Genomic DNA, 17,575 nt, shown 5'->3' with positions numbered 1-17,575 from the left:
ATAAATATACAACTGATAGATTTTTATTTTATTTTATAAAATGTACAATTGGCAAGTTTTCTTTCTTTTTTTATAAATGTATAACTGGTAGATTTTTTTCTCTAATAAATGTACAACTGATAAATTTTCTTTCTTTTTATAAATGTACAACGTGTAGATTTTCTTTCCTTCTTATAAATGTACGACCCGATAGATCTTCTTTCCTTCTAGAAAATATACCACTGATAGAATGCTCTTAGGAAAAGATTCTTTTTCCCATGTATAAATACAGTACAGTGCATTGATGAAATACATAAATATTTCCCATCTTTTTTATTTTTTTCAAACATTTTCATCTTCTGATTAATTAGATAGTTCCAAAGATGAGCAAATTAGAGCTGGTATTTGTGCCTACCCCATTCATCGGTCACCTTGTTTCAATATGCAAGTTTGCAGAGAAGTTGGTTAATAGAGATGAAAGGCTATATGTAACAATTCTCATTATAAGATCACCATGGGATGCTAGCATAAATGCCTACATCGAGCGAAGCTCCTCTGCTCCCGAGGGAAGTCGAATTAGATATATCACACTTGCTCAAATTGAACCACCATCTTCAGAAGAACTAGCCAAGTCTTTTGAGAACTACATCTCTCTTTTCATAGCAAATTATCGACCCCTTGTTAAAGATTGATAGTCTGCACGACCTAGTAATTTACTGATTTTAACTTTTCGCCTAAGTGTGAAACAGGTTGCCTAATGTGTTCCAACAAAGCAGTAAGGATAGTAAGTAAAAACACAATATTTTTACGTGGAAAACACCCGGCTCAAAAGGTGTAATAAACCACGACCTGTACCCTTACAGGATTTAACTCCAACTTCACTAAATCACTAAGCCTCCACAAAAGATAGATTACAAACTTTGTAACCTACCTTAACTTCAAGTTATGGATTTAGATTACAACTCTTGTAATCCTAAGAACTAACTCTAACTCCTAACCTTCAACACAAACCTCCTAAGGTATGTGTTCCCAACTCTTCGAGTTATCACAACATGAAGAAAACACTTCTAATTCAGTTTATAACTCACTGAACTAAGATTACATCAAGACTTAATCACAAAGAAAAACTCCTAACACATAAACTCTGTGGAAGGATTAGGTTCTTCGATGTGTTCCTTCAGTTCGCTGGTAGCACTTGCGAAGTCAATTTCTCAATTGCTCTTTTTGCTCTGTAAATGCACAAGTATTCTGGACGACTTCGTCTCTATTCAAGCACAATTCTTCATAGAGTTATTGTTTACTTCAAACTCCTCATTGACTTGAACTCTCTTGACTTAGAGTTCTACTTCAAGTAAGACTCATTATTCAATTCAAAATCCTTGCTTCTTTAGACTCTTTCTTCAAATTACATTCATTGATTCTTTTGTATTGTAGTCAAACTCCAACACTTCAATTCAGCAGTAACTTGAAGAGTTCTACTTTAAGTAAGACTCCTTCTTCAATTAAAACTCTTTGCCTCTTTAGACTTCTTCAAATCAAACTGTTCTTTCTCTTCAATTCATCAGATGTTTATTTCCTTGGGTTTTCTCACGAAATTAACATTATCCATTTCTTTATTTCTGCACTCTTATCTTTCTTCATTCTAAAAGCTTTCTTGCATTTAACTGCTCGTGACAGTGCACCTTTGGACCATATTGACTGACGTGTTTCGTCTTTCTTTGTCAATCATTAAAACTGCATAAATCCCAACAAATTCCCCTTTTTGATAATGACAAACCTATTTTCTTTGTGCATTCAAACAATTTTATCTGTAGACACTGAAGCATGAAATACTAACATGAAACAAGTTAGTCAATAGGTTATAAACACTGCACAACTCTTATCTTCCCCCTTTTGACATCATTGAAAAGCTATGTAAATCCTATAAAATATGAGCTAGATTGATCAGTTAAACTATTCATGGCCACTGGCTATCACCAAAACAATCAGATAACAACTTCATGCAACATAATAATGTATTACAGAGAGCAAGAATAAGAGTCATTAAAGCAATAGATAATCATTCCATTAAACTGCCAGATAATGTACTATATAAGATTGAAGTCATATCGAATGAAGCAAAAACTATTGAGCACTAATCAAAAAACAAACACTGGACAAGAGTAGAATATAGCTAGAGACACTAACATTGAAAAGTGAAGAGAAGAAGGGAAAAGTGGCAATAATTGTGTCAACCAATGAATTATTTCAGCATTTTCATCCCTTTCTTCATGAAGAATAGCCTGTAGAGCTTAAATTCTTATCCGAAGGACATTTTTTTTTCTCTTCATGAAGAATAGCCTGTAGAGCTTAAATTCTTATCCGAAGGACATTTTTTTTCTTTCTCATAAGCTGCATGAGTAGCCTCCAATTCAACAATTTTATCAGTGAAAATATTACTTCAACCTTTTCTTTGGGGTATCAATTTTCCTCACGAGGCATGTAGATCAACAGGGTTCATCTATTGAATAACCTCTTTTTTTCTTTTTAATTTTATTTGAAAAGTCCATGCTTAGATTGAAATTGAATATTCCTCAAAACTCACTATGGAATCATGTCATTTTTTTTTTCATGCTAGCTCTAAGATCTTCTTTAATAATGGCATCCTCTTGACACTTATGATTTCTAGATGGGAGTTCAAGGTGGAATAGAAAAAAATGTGTTTCTGGAGTTGGTTCTTCCTCATGAACTGAAAATGAGGAACTAGGTTTCCCTCCTCAAATGAGAATTATATATGTACCAAGTTAAGAGCAATTTGAAGAGGACATCATCACAAATATCAAAAGATGTACTTTGGTGAATATCTTATTTAAACTTGAAAAAAAATCAAGAGGGCTAAGTGAGAGAGAACAATTTGGAAGAATAAGACTCTTGAGCTTTGCCGATTATTTTATTTTGTATTAGAACAATTAATACATGAAACTTGAGTGCTCAATTGTTTCACTTTATACAATATTAACCTTTATCAATATATAACATACCTGATAAGAGCAATTTTGTGATCATTGTTGCTTGTTTTCACCATTTTTCTGCACAATCTAATATAAAATTAGGTTAAAACAAGTCAAGGATCTGGAATTGGGACACACAAATAAATGTGTAAGACTGAATTGAATAAAATTTTAGCTCATAAAATTAAGGAGAACAATTATTCTAGTCAATCATTGAGGGGAGCTCATGCAATCTTAATCATCCCCAAGTCTAACTTATTCTTTTCATAATGCTCCCTACTTAGTGTCACAATCCATCAATTGTTGTTAGACAAAGAACAACGTGATCCAGCAACCACATACTTTTGTGGATAAATCAGTTTCAAGATTCATTGTTCCCCCTATCAATATGCCCTTCGTTTGTTTAACAAATGAAACATGTGGTACAACGTGTTCCAATGCACTTTCATCAGCTTCACTTTAATCCTCATATTTTTTTTCTTTTTTTTTAAATGACACATTCCCTCTTTTTTGAGAAGTGAGCGAAAGGAACTTTTGTTTGACTTGATTGATATCTCTTAAGCATGCAATATATGTGAATTAAATCACTTGCTTCCTTTTAGCTTCACCTGCAAAATAGCTTAAGGGTTAGTCTTAGGAACCCAGACAAGCTTGGGTCCTTTCTTATGATCAAAAGGGTGAATTAAATTTCTTCTCGCCCATCTAGGCAACTGGTTAGTGGACCTGTTTCTGCCAACAGGTATAAATCTGTTTCCATTTGCGAATTTAGTATTTCTTTTTCTAAAATCATTAGCAACTGGACACTCAGTAGTTGGATGACCAATTTTACCACAAATATAACACAAATCTTCAGAGATAGTATTTCCTTTATGGAATCCTATACCAGCCTTCTCATTGTGCACCCTATCACTCAATTTCTTAACAATTTTGGAGAAATTCGTCCATCTATTAGACTTTTCAAGATCCATTTTTAACCTGGAAATTTCTAGGTTCAGTTTTTTCACCTTATCTTTTTCACTGAAAAAATCAATTTTGCATTCTTTTAAATCATGTTCTAATTTCTTCCCAGCATCATTTATCTTCCCTTTTTCAATAATGGACAACTTAAGAATTTCAGATTTCAAATTCAACTTTGATGACTCAAGTTTATTAACCTGTTTCTTTAGAGAACAATTTTCTTCTTCAATTACAGTTTTGCAGTTTTTGAGATCCATGCACTCAATTTTTTTATCTGCAAAATCTTTAAATAATTGATCTCTTTCACAGGTTAATTCTTCAAAATCATCAAATAAGCTACTTATCATGCTAATTAGTTCTCTTTTAGACAAAATATGCATTTTTTCTTTCAAGTCAAGGATACTTACCTCAGAGTTTGCTTCTTCTTCCTCCGTGTCTTAATCTCCAATAGCCATGAAAGCAATCTCATCTATCTCATCATCATCAAAATCTCCAGCTCTTGAACCCCAAGCAGCTACCATAGCACACTCTTCTCTTATCTTTTGTTTACCAGCCTTCTCTTTCAACTCTTTTTCAATTCTTTCTTTCCTCTATTCTACTTCCCATTGAGGACATACTTTGACATAATGATCAGCCTTTCCACACTTATAATAGCCGGAGAGAGATTTTTCATTCGACCACTTCTTGTTACTCATTTCCTTCTTGTCGACTCCTTTTCCCTTCTTAATGTACTTCTTAAAGCTTTTTGCCAAGAAGGCTATTTGGTCTTCATCTAGATATGATTCTTCACCATCAGATACTTTCAAGGCTAGTGACTTATCATTAAACACTTCCTCTTTCTTCAGACCATCCATATTCATCTCATATGTTCTAAGATTTCCTACTAGTTCATCAAGTGTCATGATGGAGATGTTTTTAGCTTCCCTGATGGCGGTAACTTTGACATCCCATTTTGTCTTTGGTAGAATTCTTAAAACTTTATCAACTTGTTCCTCAGTGGTAAGAACCTTTCCTAGGGATGATAACTCATTGATTAGGGTGGTAAGTCTAGTAATCATCTATAGAAGGGATTCATTTTCCTTCATCTTGAAGGTTTCATAATCAGTGAACAACATAGCCACTCTAAATTTTCTGACTTGGCTGGTTCCTTCATGAGCATTTACCAGTGCGTCCCATATCTGTTTAGCAGTGGTACAATTTGAGATCCTATTATACTCATCAGGTCCTAAGCCACAAACAAAAATGTTTTTGGCTTTCACATTCTTCCTGAGAGCCATTAGATCTCCAGAAGTGAATTCAACCCTTACCTTTGGAACTTTAGCTCCTTCCTCAGTTTTCATAGGGATGGTTGGTCCTGTAGTTATTCTATCCCATAGTTCATAGTCTTCAGCTTGGATAAAGTCCTCCATGCGTGCCTTCCACCACCCACAGTGTGATCCGTTGAACATTGGTGGTTGGATGGTTGATTGTCCTTCATTATGCCCAATAGGTGGTGCAGAATTCATCGTGATCTTATCTTAGGTGTTAGCCTTTATAAGATAACCTGCTCTGATACCAATTGATAATCTGCACGATCTAGTAATTTACTGATTTTAACTTTTTGCCTAAGTGTGAAACAGGTTGCCTAATGTGTTCCAACAAAGCAGTAAGGACAGTAAGTAAAAACACAATATTTTTATGTGGAAAACACCCGGCTCAAAACGTGTAAAAAACCATGACATGTACCCCTACATGATTTAACTCCAACTTCACTAAATCACTGAGCCTCCACAAAAGATATATTACAAACTTTGCAACCTACCTTAACTACAAGTTATGGATTTAGATTACAACTCTTGTAATCCTAAGAACTAACTCTAACTCCTAACCTTCAACACAAACCTCCCAAGGTATGTGTTCCCAACTCTTCGAGTTATCACAACATGAAGAAAACACTTCTAATTCAGTTTATAACTCACTAAACTAAGATTACATCAAGACTTAATCACAAAGAAAAACTCCTAACACATAAACTCTGTGGAAGGATTAGGTTCTTCGATGTGTTCCTTCAGTTCGCTGGTAGCACTTGCGAAGTCAATTTCTCAATTGCTCTTTTTGCTCTGTAAATGCACAAGTATTCTGGACGACTTCGTCTCTATTTAAGCACAATTCTTCATAGAGTTGTTGTTTCCTTCAAACTCCTCATTGACTTGAACTCTCTTGACTTAGAGTTCTACTTCTCATTATTCAATTCAAAATCCTTGCTTCTTTAGACTCTTTCTTCAAATTACATTCATTGATTCTTTTGTATTGTAGTCAAACTCCAACACTTCAATTCAGCAATAACTTGAAGAGTTCTACTTTAAGTAAGACTCCTTCTTCAATTAAAACTCTTTGCCTCTTTATACTCCTTCTTCAAATCAAACTCATTGATTTTTTCTCTTCAATTCATCAAATGTTTATTTCCTTGGGTTTTCTCACGAAATTAACATTATCCATTTCTTTATTTCTGCACTCTTGTCTTTGTTCATTCTAAAAGCTTTCTTGAATTTAACTGCTCGCGACAGTGCACCTTTGGACCATATTGACTGACGTGTTTTGTCTTTCTTTGTCAATGTCACGACCCGAGCCTACACCCTGGACGTGGCCGGCACTCGAAGACCATTGTTGGTACCCAAGCGAACCCTCATCCTGGCTGACTACAAGTGGAAAACTAATTCAAGCATACAAAGCTTAAAAACTGAAATAAAAGTTCATAAAACTTAAATACAAACTTTAAGTCCAAAGAAAACTCTGTATAATAAAATATATACAACTCGCCATAAAAAGGCAACTTTAATCTTTAAAACATTTAATAAAATAAATGATACAGACTTCTCAACTATACTGACTATCTATAAAGCCTCTGACTGATAAAGATGAAAGTCGGGACAAGACCCACGACATCCTAACAACTGATATAACTGAAAGGTAAATGAAATCCTCCAAAAGCAAGGAGGCTCACCATAGCTAACTCGAACTCTCGGATGTATCAACGAAGCTCATGTTGATGATCCTGAATACCTGTGTCTGCATCATGAGAAGATGCAGGCCAAATGGCTCAGTACGTGGAATGTACGAGTATGTAAGAGGAATTCTAAAACATAAACATAAGCTTTAAACTTGATAGAAATGAAACATACTTACCTCTTCTCAAACTTACTCAACTCAAGGAATACTCAAGGGTACTCAAAACTACTCAAACTTACTTAACTCAGAAGTACTCAAGGATAAGATACTCAACTCCGAGATTAGATACTCAACTCAAGGATATGATATTCGACTCAAAGATATGATATTCGACTCTGGATATTCAACTTTGAATACTCAACTAAATATGACTGAACTCATTTCAATATAAAGCAATTTAGAACAAGTGCAATATAAAGAAACAAACTGTTTAAAAACATGTTGTCAAATCTGTGTGTATGCAAGCATACAACATAACTCTGAAATGTATATAAAAATACAATAAACTGATGTATATAAAAATACAATAACTTCTGTGGGAGTTTCTCTAACTGACAACCATCACATAAGAGCTATAGTGATGATACAGCGATCTACCTCACGCTGCCAGCGCGTCCTATACTCGGCCAAAGGTATAGGACCTGAACAACTAATGGATCCACTAGTCTATGTGAAAAGGGTTCATCTAAAAAGTATGACCATTTTCTACCCATGATGGCTACATGGTTTATGGGGGCTGTGAGTTGTTTGAACTCTCCCCCATATCGGTGCTCAATACTACTCCCAAAAATATACTAGCTCTTATGTTTTAAAAACATACTTCTTTCTGCTGATTTGAGATAATTGCTCAAAAACTTAGCTCAAAGGCTATCTTGGAAATCTCAGTTTCCCTACTTGCTTCATTTAGAAAGCTATTACTTTTTTCTGAAAACTAACCCGAAGGCTCTTTGGAAATCTCAGTTTCCGTTCTTATTTAAATGTGAAAACATTTATAAACTCTTTGGGAATACTTAGTCCCCATATACTTTTGAAGAAAAGGACTTCAAACTTTACTCTTCACTCTTTACTGAACTCAAAACTTAAGTCTTAAAACAAAGGTAAAGCATTTGTAAAAGACTTCTTAAAATGTGGTTCGTGTCGAATGATGGACATGAACGACTCAATGCAAGGTTTTCAATAACCACAGATAGAACTCAAATACTTGGAACTCAAGAACTTCAATAATACTACTCATTTCAAGAATGCTCAACTCAGAGGGTTTATGCGGAATTATGACCATGAACGACTCAACTTAAGGACTCAAAGATACTTCTCTTCTCAAGACTGCTCGACTTATAGGATTCATGCGGAATTATGGGCATGAACAATTCAAAGGGGATTAGGAACTCAATACTCAAGACTTAGGACTTGAAGATACTACTCCTCTCAAAGACACTCAACTTACGAAGTTCATGCAGAAATTATGGGCATGAAACAACTCCACTCGATGGTCTAAATAACATTATGAAACTCATGTATGTGACTCTTCTCATTCTCTGACTTACTTCCTCAAAACTTAGTTCAAATCGATAGTTGATCTCAAAGGATTCACAATTGAACTCAAAGGCTTTCTTGAACTCTACTCTTAACTCTCTCTTGAATTTGAATTATGAATTCAAGAGTTATGATTCATGATATGAAGGATCTCAATAACAATATAGCTATTCGATAATTAGGAATATAAATTTTAAAATAAACGTGAATTCAAGAACTCAAAATCAACTTATCTCAAGAATACTCAAATCTAGGGAAAGTATCTTAGATTACTCTTTTACTGATCTGAAAGTAGAGGTAGGGCGTGAGGACGAACTAGTCCAACACTATGATAGCCTTACATACCTAGAAGAACAAGATTCTTCATCTTGAAGAAGAACTTGATTAGAAGTCTTGAAACCCTAGCTTGAAGGTAAACAATCAAGAAGACCTTTCTTGAGATTCTCGAGTTAGTTTCTTAAAATCTCTATGGCCAAAAATTATGATTTTCATGAGTGAAGATGAAAATCTGATTGTTTTGAGCTTTTTATTAGTCAAGAAATTCGTTGATGGTTTTCTTGGAGGTAAAAAGACAAAAACCGATTATTTCCAATATTTTCCCGTCGGCTAATTCGTAACAGCACTGTATAGGTTACTAAAATAGTCATAACTTTTTACTCAGATTTTGGATTGACGTGAAATTGGTGGGGTTGGAAAGTAGATTCAATTACCTTTAATTGGATAGGTTATGGCTCACGTAACTATTAATATTCTAAGAGATATGGTCGTTTAAAGTTGACCCAAGTAGAATCTTACATCAAAACTTAATGAAACTTCAAGAACACTTGTCAAGAACTCATCAAGAACTTAAATCCTTAAATTTCAAGAACGAAATTACGCTGAATAAATCATGATTGGCATGTGGGTGAAAGAACCCAACACTATGGAAGCTTACATACCTCTTAGGGATCAAACCCATGGCGAAAATCCACTACAACACGCAAGAATCTCGACGAATGCTTGATCCTCTCCTCTTTTCTCCTCTTTTCTCTTCTTTTCTCTTCTTGAACTCTCAACTAAAACCCTAGGTGTATTTTAGAATTATAAAACTGAAGCTAATAGGATTACCCTTAAAATATTACTAAAAATGAATTAAATCTGATTGGGTAAGGAAAAGACCAAAGTACCCCTTACTATTTTCGGCAAACCTTCCTTAACTGGTCAGCCTATCTTCAAAAGGTCATAGCTCACTCATCCGACCTCGAAACTTATCAAACTTGGCGGCGTTGGAAAGATAATTCAAAGGTCTTTCCTACGGTACCTAGTAGCACACCTAAATCATTCTGAGCTAGGAGTTATGGTCGTTTGAAGTCGACCCAAAACTCATACTTAAGCATAACTTGCAAAATTTCAGATTTTTGCTATTTCCAATTTAGTTTCTTTTTCGAACTCAAGGTGCTATATCTAGTGAACTTAACACATAAGAAATTTAAATTCCTCTGTAAAATCTCACTCACTACGGTGAACGGTTCGAGTCTTAGTTCGAAAAAATTTCTGGGGTGTTACAGTCAATCATCAAAACTGCATAAATCCCAACAAAGATGCAATTATCAGCAACAAGCCATGGCCTGATACTGATTCGAACCCGAAAATCATTGGACTAGTCATTGATATGTTTTGCAGTTCAATGATTGATGTAGCAAATGAACTTGACATTCCTTCCTATCTGTTTTATTCTTGTGGTGCTGGTGTTCTTGGTTTCCTGTTTTACTTATCTGTTTGGCATGAACAATTTGGGAGAGAATTTAACCCATCTGATGGCAACTTAAATATTGCAGCCTATGCTCATCCAGTATCCTCAAAAGTTTTGCCTACTTTTGCATTCATCAAGGAAGGTTATGACTCATTCCGCAATCATGGTGTCAGGTACAAAGAAACCAAAGGAATTTTCATCAACACAGTTGAGGAATTCGAAAGTCACGCTGTCAATAGCTTAGCATCTGACCCTGATTTACCTCCAGTTTACACAGTAGGATTTCTTCTTGACCATGAGGCACAAAATGCTAAAGGGAATTCAAAGTCCGAAGATGAAGAAATCAAGAAATGGCTAGACCAGCAGCCACCTTCCTCTGTTCTTTTTCTGTGCTTTGGAAACGCGGGTATTTTTGAGCAACCGCAGCTTATCGAGATGGCAAGTGCACTTGAACGAAGTGGGGTTAGGTTCTTGTGGTCAATAGGTCCACCTGTGGATGCTGAAACTTCAAAAGTAGAGGAGATATTGCCGGAAGGGTTCTTGGAGAGGACGAAAACCAGAGGAATAGTATGTGGATGGGCACCCCAAGTTGATATCTTGGCTCACAAAGCCACTGGAGCATTTGTATCTCATTGTGGATGGAATTCAACCATAGAGAGTGTATGGCATGGAGTGCCAATTGTGACATGGCCCCTTTATGCAGAACAACACATTAACGCGTTTCAAGTGGTGAGAGATCTTGAGGTGGCAGTGGAGCTGACATTGAATGACAGGATGTACGATAGTGATCATCGCGGAATTGTGAAGGCAGAGGAGATTGAGAAAGTTATAAGATTCATAATGGACAGCGAAAACTCCCTGAGGAAGAGAGTCAAGGACATGGGAGAGATTTGCAGGAAGGCGTTGACGGAAGGTGGGTCTTCTTTCATTTCTCTAGGACAATTCGTTGAAACTATTCTTGATACCTAGAATTTTTACATTCACCAGATATTGTTAAGCTTCATTTCCATTAAAAGGGGTTTAAAAATAGTATACAATGTTAACTAGTCATTGAGAAATTGATAATAGTTTGATAGATTTCAATACTTTGTTGTTAGTGAAAGTAGTAGGATGGTGAACCTAATGTCCAAAATTATAGAATGCATTACATAGTTCATGATCCTTATGGGATGCATTCCGATTTTGAATTTGATGATCATGTTGAAGAAGCTTCCATTAATGATCTTGAAATTTCTTTGAACTATATATTAGAAGTTGCTAGTCGGTCTTTATATGAAGGGAGTCTGTACTTCAAGTTGTCTATAGTTATTAGATTATTAAGTATCAAATCGGATTGGAATACTCCTCAAGGAGCAGTGGACTTTATAATTGACCTTATGCATGGATTAGTTGATCCAAATCTAGAGATACGTGATAATTTCTATAAGGCACATAGGTTGGTGTCAAAATTAAGACTATCCTCCATGATAATTGATAGTTAAGAAAATGACTGCATATCTACTACAAGGATGATGTTGATATATAGTTTTATAAGTTTTGTGGAAGAGATCGTTTTAAGCGGGCTTCTAGTGGAAATAAAGTTGTTTAGGTGATGCATTACTTATCTCTTATACTAAGGTTAAAGAAGTTGTACGCATCAAATACAGTGGTGTAGCTACATGGTGGTCAGGGTGTCCAATTGGACACCCTTCGTTGGAAAAAAAACTTTATATACAAGTAAAATGATACATGAAATGATTAAATAACATATTTTGAACACACTTAATACAACAAGTTGTTGTAGCCCAGTAATTTCAGATACTTGGAATGAGGTAGTGCTTACATATCCATAACTAATAGTTGAACCATGAAATGTTAGGTTGAATTTATATTAAGATGAATTCAGTACTCCACATTCTGTAGTTTTTTTTTTGCACCATATTCCTGTTGATCTATCTTTTTAACACTATATAATCTTGCATCTGAGATGTGTATGAATAGTCTATATATATTTCTCAAAATTATTTCTAGCCCCCGTGATTAAAAGAGCTTGATTAATGTATACTTGCAACTTTTGATTGATGAGTTGACACAAATAATGTGGGTTGAAGGGTTGAAACATTTGACGTATCGCTTAAGCACAATTTTAATTTGTAGGATGTCTTAATGTGGACTAGTAATGATTTACTTGCGTACACTATATTGTTTGAATGGACGACAACTGAAAAAATAGCTTGTCCTTACTATATTAAAACTATTAAATCAATTATTATAAAACATCCGATAAAATACCGATTTGATTGTCACTATCAATTCTTGCCAATAGATCATGAGTTTAGGTGTATGAAAAATACATTCAGAAAGAATAAAATTGAACGAGATTGTATACCTACCATCTCGTTGGGAGAGGGTATTTGTGAGTGTTTAACACTTTACAAAGGTTATATAGAAGAACAACGGTACAGATTTGGTGGATACAGTGTTGCACATAATTATACAAAACAAAGCATATATTGGAGTTACCATATTGGAATTAAGAATAATATTCTTCGACATAATCTTGATATCATGCATATTAAAAAAAAAAAAATTGATAATTTATTTAACACGTTAATGGATTTCAATGAAAAGACAAAAGATAATGTTAAAGCTAGTATGAATTTGTCGAATTATTATAGACAAAAAGATTATGGTTGCAGGAGAAATAGAACAACAAATTATTCAGGCCTAAGGCAAGTTATTGATTCACAATGGTTTAGACGCGTAAAATATGTGAGTGAGTTGAGCAACTGAAGATGCTTGATGGACCTGCTTCAAATTTGGAAAAACGTATCGATATGGATGATGCGTATCAAATAGCAAACACATCACCACATAATTGTACTTTAGTGCTCTAATAGATTGATAAACTTAATTATATATTTTATGCTTATAATTGAACTTTAGTGTTCTAATAGATTGATAAACTTAATTATGTATTTTATGCTTATAATTGAACTTTAGTGTTGTAATAGATCGATACATTGATTAGTGTTTTGTGAATGTATGTCGTGTTTTAAAAGACGGGGGAGTGAAGCGGGGTTTTTTACTTAGCATAGGGCGAGACGTAAGCCTCGAGACATGGGGCATAAGCCCCATAGATCTTTAAATTTTAATTTATGATATAGTATAATAATATAATAACACAAAATTATAAAAATACATTAATAGTTTGGAATAATTACAAATATGATTAAGGAAACTCATAGAAAATATAACTTTATCATGATTGTATAAGTATAAATAATTTAATGATATAAAAATTATTATGAGATGCAAATCAACTCTAATATTATTATCATACTATACAATTTATCCCCCCTCCCACCACCACACACACAAAAAAAATACTCAATAAAACTTACTAGTATTATAATAAAAACATCATTCTATCATGAATAAAAATAAAAGGGAAAATTGTATATAATAGCAAGGTAGTAATTCAAATTAAATGCTATAAATATAGTTTGATTTAATTGTACCTCATAGCAAACTGTTGCTATTTCACCTCTCTCCTAGTGAATCTCGCTCACCACTCTCGTTCTCTCCCTCGCCTCTCTCGTTTTTTATACAAACGCAAGTGTATAAAGTGCATTTGTGTTTGTATAAAGCGAGAGAAAATTGTATATATACATATATTTTCGTTCCCCTCTCTCCCCTCTCCCAGATCTCGCTCGCCACTCTCCCAGATCTCACTCTCTCACTCGCCTCTCTCACTTTATACAAAAAACGCAAATTGTATAAAATGTGTTTGTGTTTGTATAAAGCGAGAGAAAATTGTATATATACATATATTTTCGCTCCCCTCTCTCCCCTCTCCCAGATCTCGCTCTCTCACTCGTCTCTCTCACTTTATACAAAAACGCAAATGTATAAAATGCGTGAAAATTGTATATATACATATATTTTCGTTCCTCTCTCTCCCCTTTCCCAGATCTCGCTCGCCACTCTCCCAGATCTCGCTCGCTCACTCGCCTCTCTCACTTTATACAATTGATCTTTTTGTATATGTATACCAAAGCAGATTATACAACAGCTTTCTTTTGTATATGTATAGCGAAATATACATATTTATGTTTGCTATGGAGCACAATTATGCAAACTTTGTTATAACATACAAATATGAATTTTGTGTTTGCTATATGTGAAAGTTGCTTACTTTCAAATAGTTAAATAATAAAATATGATAATTTTGAGACATATGACAAAAATATGAAGACCAATGATAAGTGAAAAGGTAAAATTTCGCTACGTATTTTTAAAGGAAATGCTACGTAATATATAATCACCCTCACAGTATTACCAAATAGTAATTAAAGATGTGATACTACAATTTGTTATTTGAGTTACTCTCAATTTTCTTATTTCTATAGATTAAAAAACTATTAAGTATCATTCATTTATTCATGAATTATAAGGGTCAACATTGCTAACTAAAGAACCTGACACATAGTTTGTGTAAGGTCTGTTAGGCGAGCTCCGAGCGTTGGACGTTGAGCGTGCTTAAGACGTACATTCGGGTGCTTAGGGCGTAAGTCTTACAGAACTAAGGGCCACACTTAAGTCGCAAAGCATTTTGCTAGAGCCCCGCTCCGAAGTGAGCTCCGAAGCAAGTCCCAACAGAGTCTTTTAAAACACTGATGGTATGTTATATTTGAAGTATTTTGAAATAGAATTTCAATAATATTTTGAGTTGTGTGTGTAGTTTTTCATTCAATTTTAAAGTATTTTCAAGTTGAATTTTATGTAGTGGGGATTAGAGGACTAAGAATGTGTTTGTTGTAGTTTGATTGATTGTTGGCATTAGGGGTGTTCGCAGTTTGGATAAAAATCAATCCAAACCAAAAAATCGAACCAAACTGATAAAATAAAATCGATTTTATTTGGGTTTGGTTTGGTTTGGTTTTAGATTTTTGAAAACCGATAGTATTTGATTTGGTTATGGTTTTATTAAAAAAAAACGAAGAAATAACCAAACCAAACCGATGAATTATATACATATATTTTATTAATATACATACTTAATAGATTGTTTTTATAAACAATTTTAAAGATCTTATACATATTTTCATTAAAATTTCTTTATAATTTACTTATTGAAAACAAAAATGCCCAAGATTAAACATTTATCTTATTGATTTCATGTATATGAGTGTCTATGACAATTCTTGTGGGACTAAAAACGTTATTGTCTCTTCCTTCTAGGCTAATATAGTGAATTTTAAAGCTTTATTGATAGTAAATTTAGTGATCGAAAGTTCAGTAATTTAAGTCATTCTAACTATTTTTCGTTTTGAATGGATCGTTGTCACTTTTTTCACATTTTGAATGAATTGTTTCTTTTATTTTTGTGTATGGTTAATACCAAATAACCGAACCAAACCAAACCGAAACCAATAACCACCAAACTGATAAATGTATATTATATTTGGTTTGGTTTGGTTTTGATAATTTAAAAACCGATTAAGTTGATTTGGTTTTGGTTTTAACCAATAACCGATCCAAATCAACCCGTGAACACCCCTAGTTGACTTCTCCGTGAACTTTATTTAATTTATTATATTGCATATTTAATTGAATTCCATTAAAATTTATAGGTGGTAAGCTGTAAAAATAACTTCTTTATTTTTTTTGTAGAAAAGTGAGGCCGCTTTTCTACAAAAAGAATGACTATTATTTAGGAAATAAAATTAAAAAAAGTTATTTCATACTAGAAACCGGCCTTGTGATGTTGATATATTTAAAATAACTTTTTAAACAAATAGACATGCCGCCTCATGAGTTTGGTTTAGGTAAAAAAACAAATAAATAAAATAATATTGAGGTCGGTTTAAGTTTTTTAAAAAAAATATACAGACTTTATTGTAGAGAATAGTAGAAGAAAATTATAATCGGAGAACCTTTTGCTAGTCCAAGATTGTTAATTAAGATCGGAAGATTCAACTAAAGAAGAGAAAGCTGAAAAGGAGAACTTGTTTAGAGTTAATGTCTCAAAAGGTCACTCAACTTTGAGATTTCATGTAACAAAGTCACTAAATTTTGTTTTGTATCAATAAAATCATGCAACTTAAACCTTTGTCTCAATAAAATCTTTCAACTTAAACCTTTGTTTTAATAAAATCATTCAACTAAATTTATGGTTGAAAAAATTGACATAGCAAAATAAATTATTTTTATGTCATATAAATATGAACTCCACAATGAATAAAATTAAAGAAAAATCATTAAAAATAACTTATGAATAAACTTAATTAGTGAAATAAATACTATAGTATTTTTATGTATTTAAGAGTTAAAATGTATGACGATGAACATTATTCTAACAATAAATATTAAGTATGATATTATCATTGGCTTAATGACTGCTACAGTGTTTTTTTTGGTAAGACATCAATTTTTTAATAACCCATTGACGGCAACAATTTAATGTTACGGTTATTAAGCCAATGGTTATATTATTTTTTATATGACAATGATATATCCTACAATTTTTATTAATGACAACTTTTTACGTTTTTTTTTTTTTAGAAAAACATCCATTATAATACATTTTAAATTTTAAATTTAAATATATTGTAATATCATAATATATTTTTCACTAATTAAGTTTGTTCTTAATTATTTTTTATGAGTTTTCTTTAATTTTATTTATTTGTGGAGTTCATATTACATGGCATAAAAACAATAAATTTAGTTGAGTGATTTTAGTGATACAAAGGCCTAAGATGAGTGATTTTATTGATACAAAACTAAATTCAATGACTTTACTAGATAAATTCTGAAAGCTGAGTGACCTTTTGATATATTAACTCACTTGTTTATGGAAGAAGACTCTTGAATTGTTTTTGTTTTTGGGTTACTATTGGGTTAATTACAAATGGATATGGTCACCCCTATTTATACTAGTGTAGGGATTCTTTTAGAAATTATTCTAGATAGATCTACAAGAAAAATCTAGATGGCCTTATCTTCTAACTATCTAACAAGAATCTAGATTATTCTATACTTTACTATAAATATCTAATTCTCTAGAATATCTACACAATTCTTAAATACATCACTCTATATAACTCTAGAAAATTCTACGAAATATCTAGGATTATTTATAACTCCAAAAAATCATCTTTATTTTTCACACTCCCCCTTAAAGTGATTTTTTGAAAACTACCCCACACTTGTCGTGGAAGAACTCAAACAAAGCTTTGAGCCACATCTTGGTGAAAATCTCGACAGTTTCTTCTGAACTCCTCTTACTTCTTCAAATGATAAAAATTCTTCATCGTCAGTTGATCCAAGTAGATTATCTCCTTGTTGAGTTCTCAGACTCCCCCTTTCTCTTAAATTCTCGACAATTATATTATCCAGAGAAACACTATCA

The 17,575-nt window shown here is 33.2% G+C and overlaps 1 protein-coding gene across 1 annotated transcript; it reads left to right on the top strand.

The window, feature by feature from the left end:
• Positions 1-362: 362 nt before the first annotated feature.
• On the top strand, positions 363-11,148 carry LOC125835453 (UDP-glycosyltransferase 71K1-like). The gene is given in 2 exon segments (XM_049514580.1): positions 363-687; positions 10,028-11,148. Coding segments are annotated over 2 exon segments (1,446 nt in total).
• The last annotated feature ends 6,427 nt before the right edge of the window (positions 11,149-17,575 follow it).

This window comes from Solanum verrucosum, unplaced genomic scaffold, assembly GCF_900185275.1.
Source record: "Solanum verrucosum unplaced genomic scaffold, falcon-dt-bn FXZP01000040.1, whole genome shotgun sequence".
NCBI lineage: Eukaryota > Viridiplantae > Streptophyta > Magnoliopsida > Solanales > Solanaceae > Solanum > Solanum verrucosum.
This window is presented reverse-complemented; position numbering and strand designations above follow the sequence as displayed.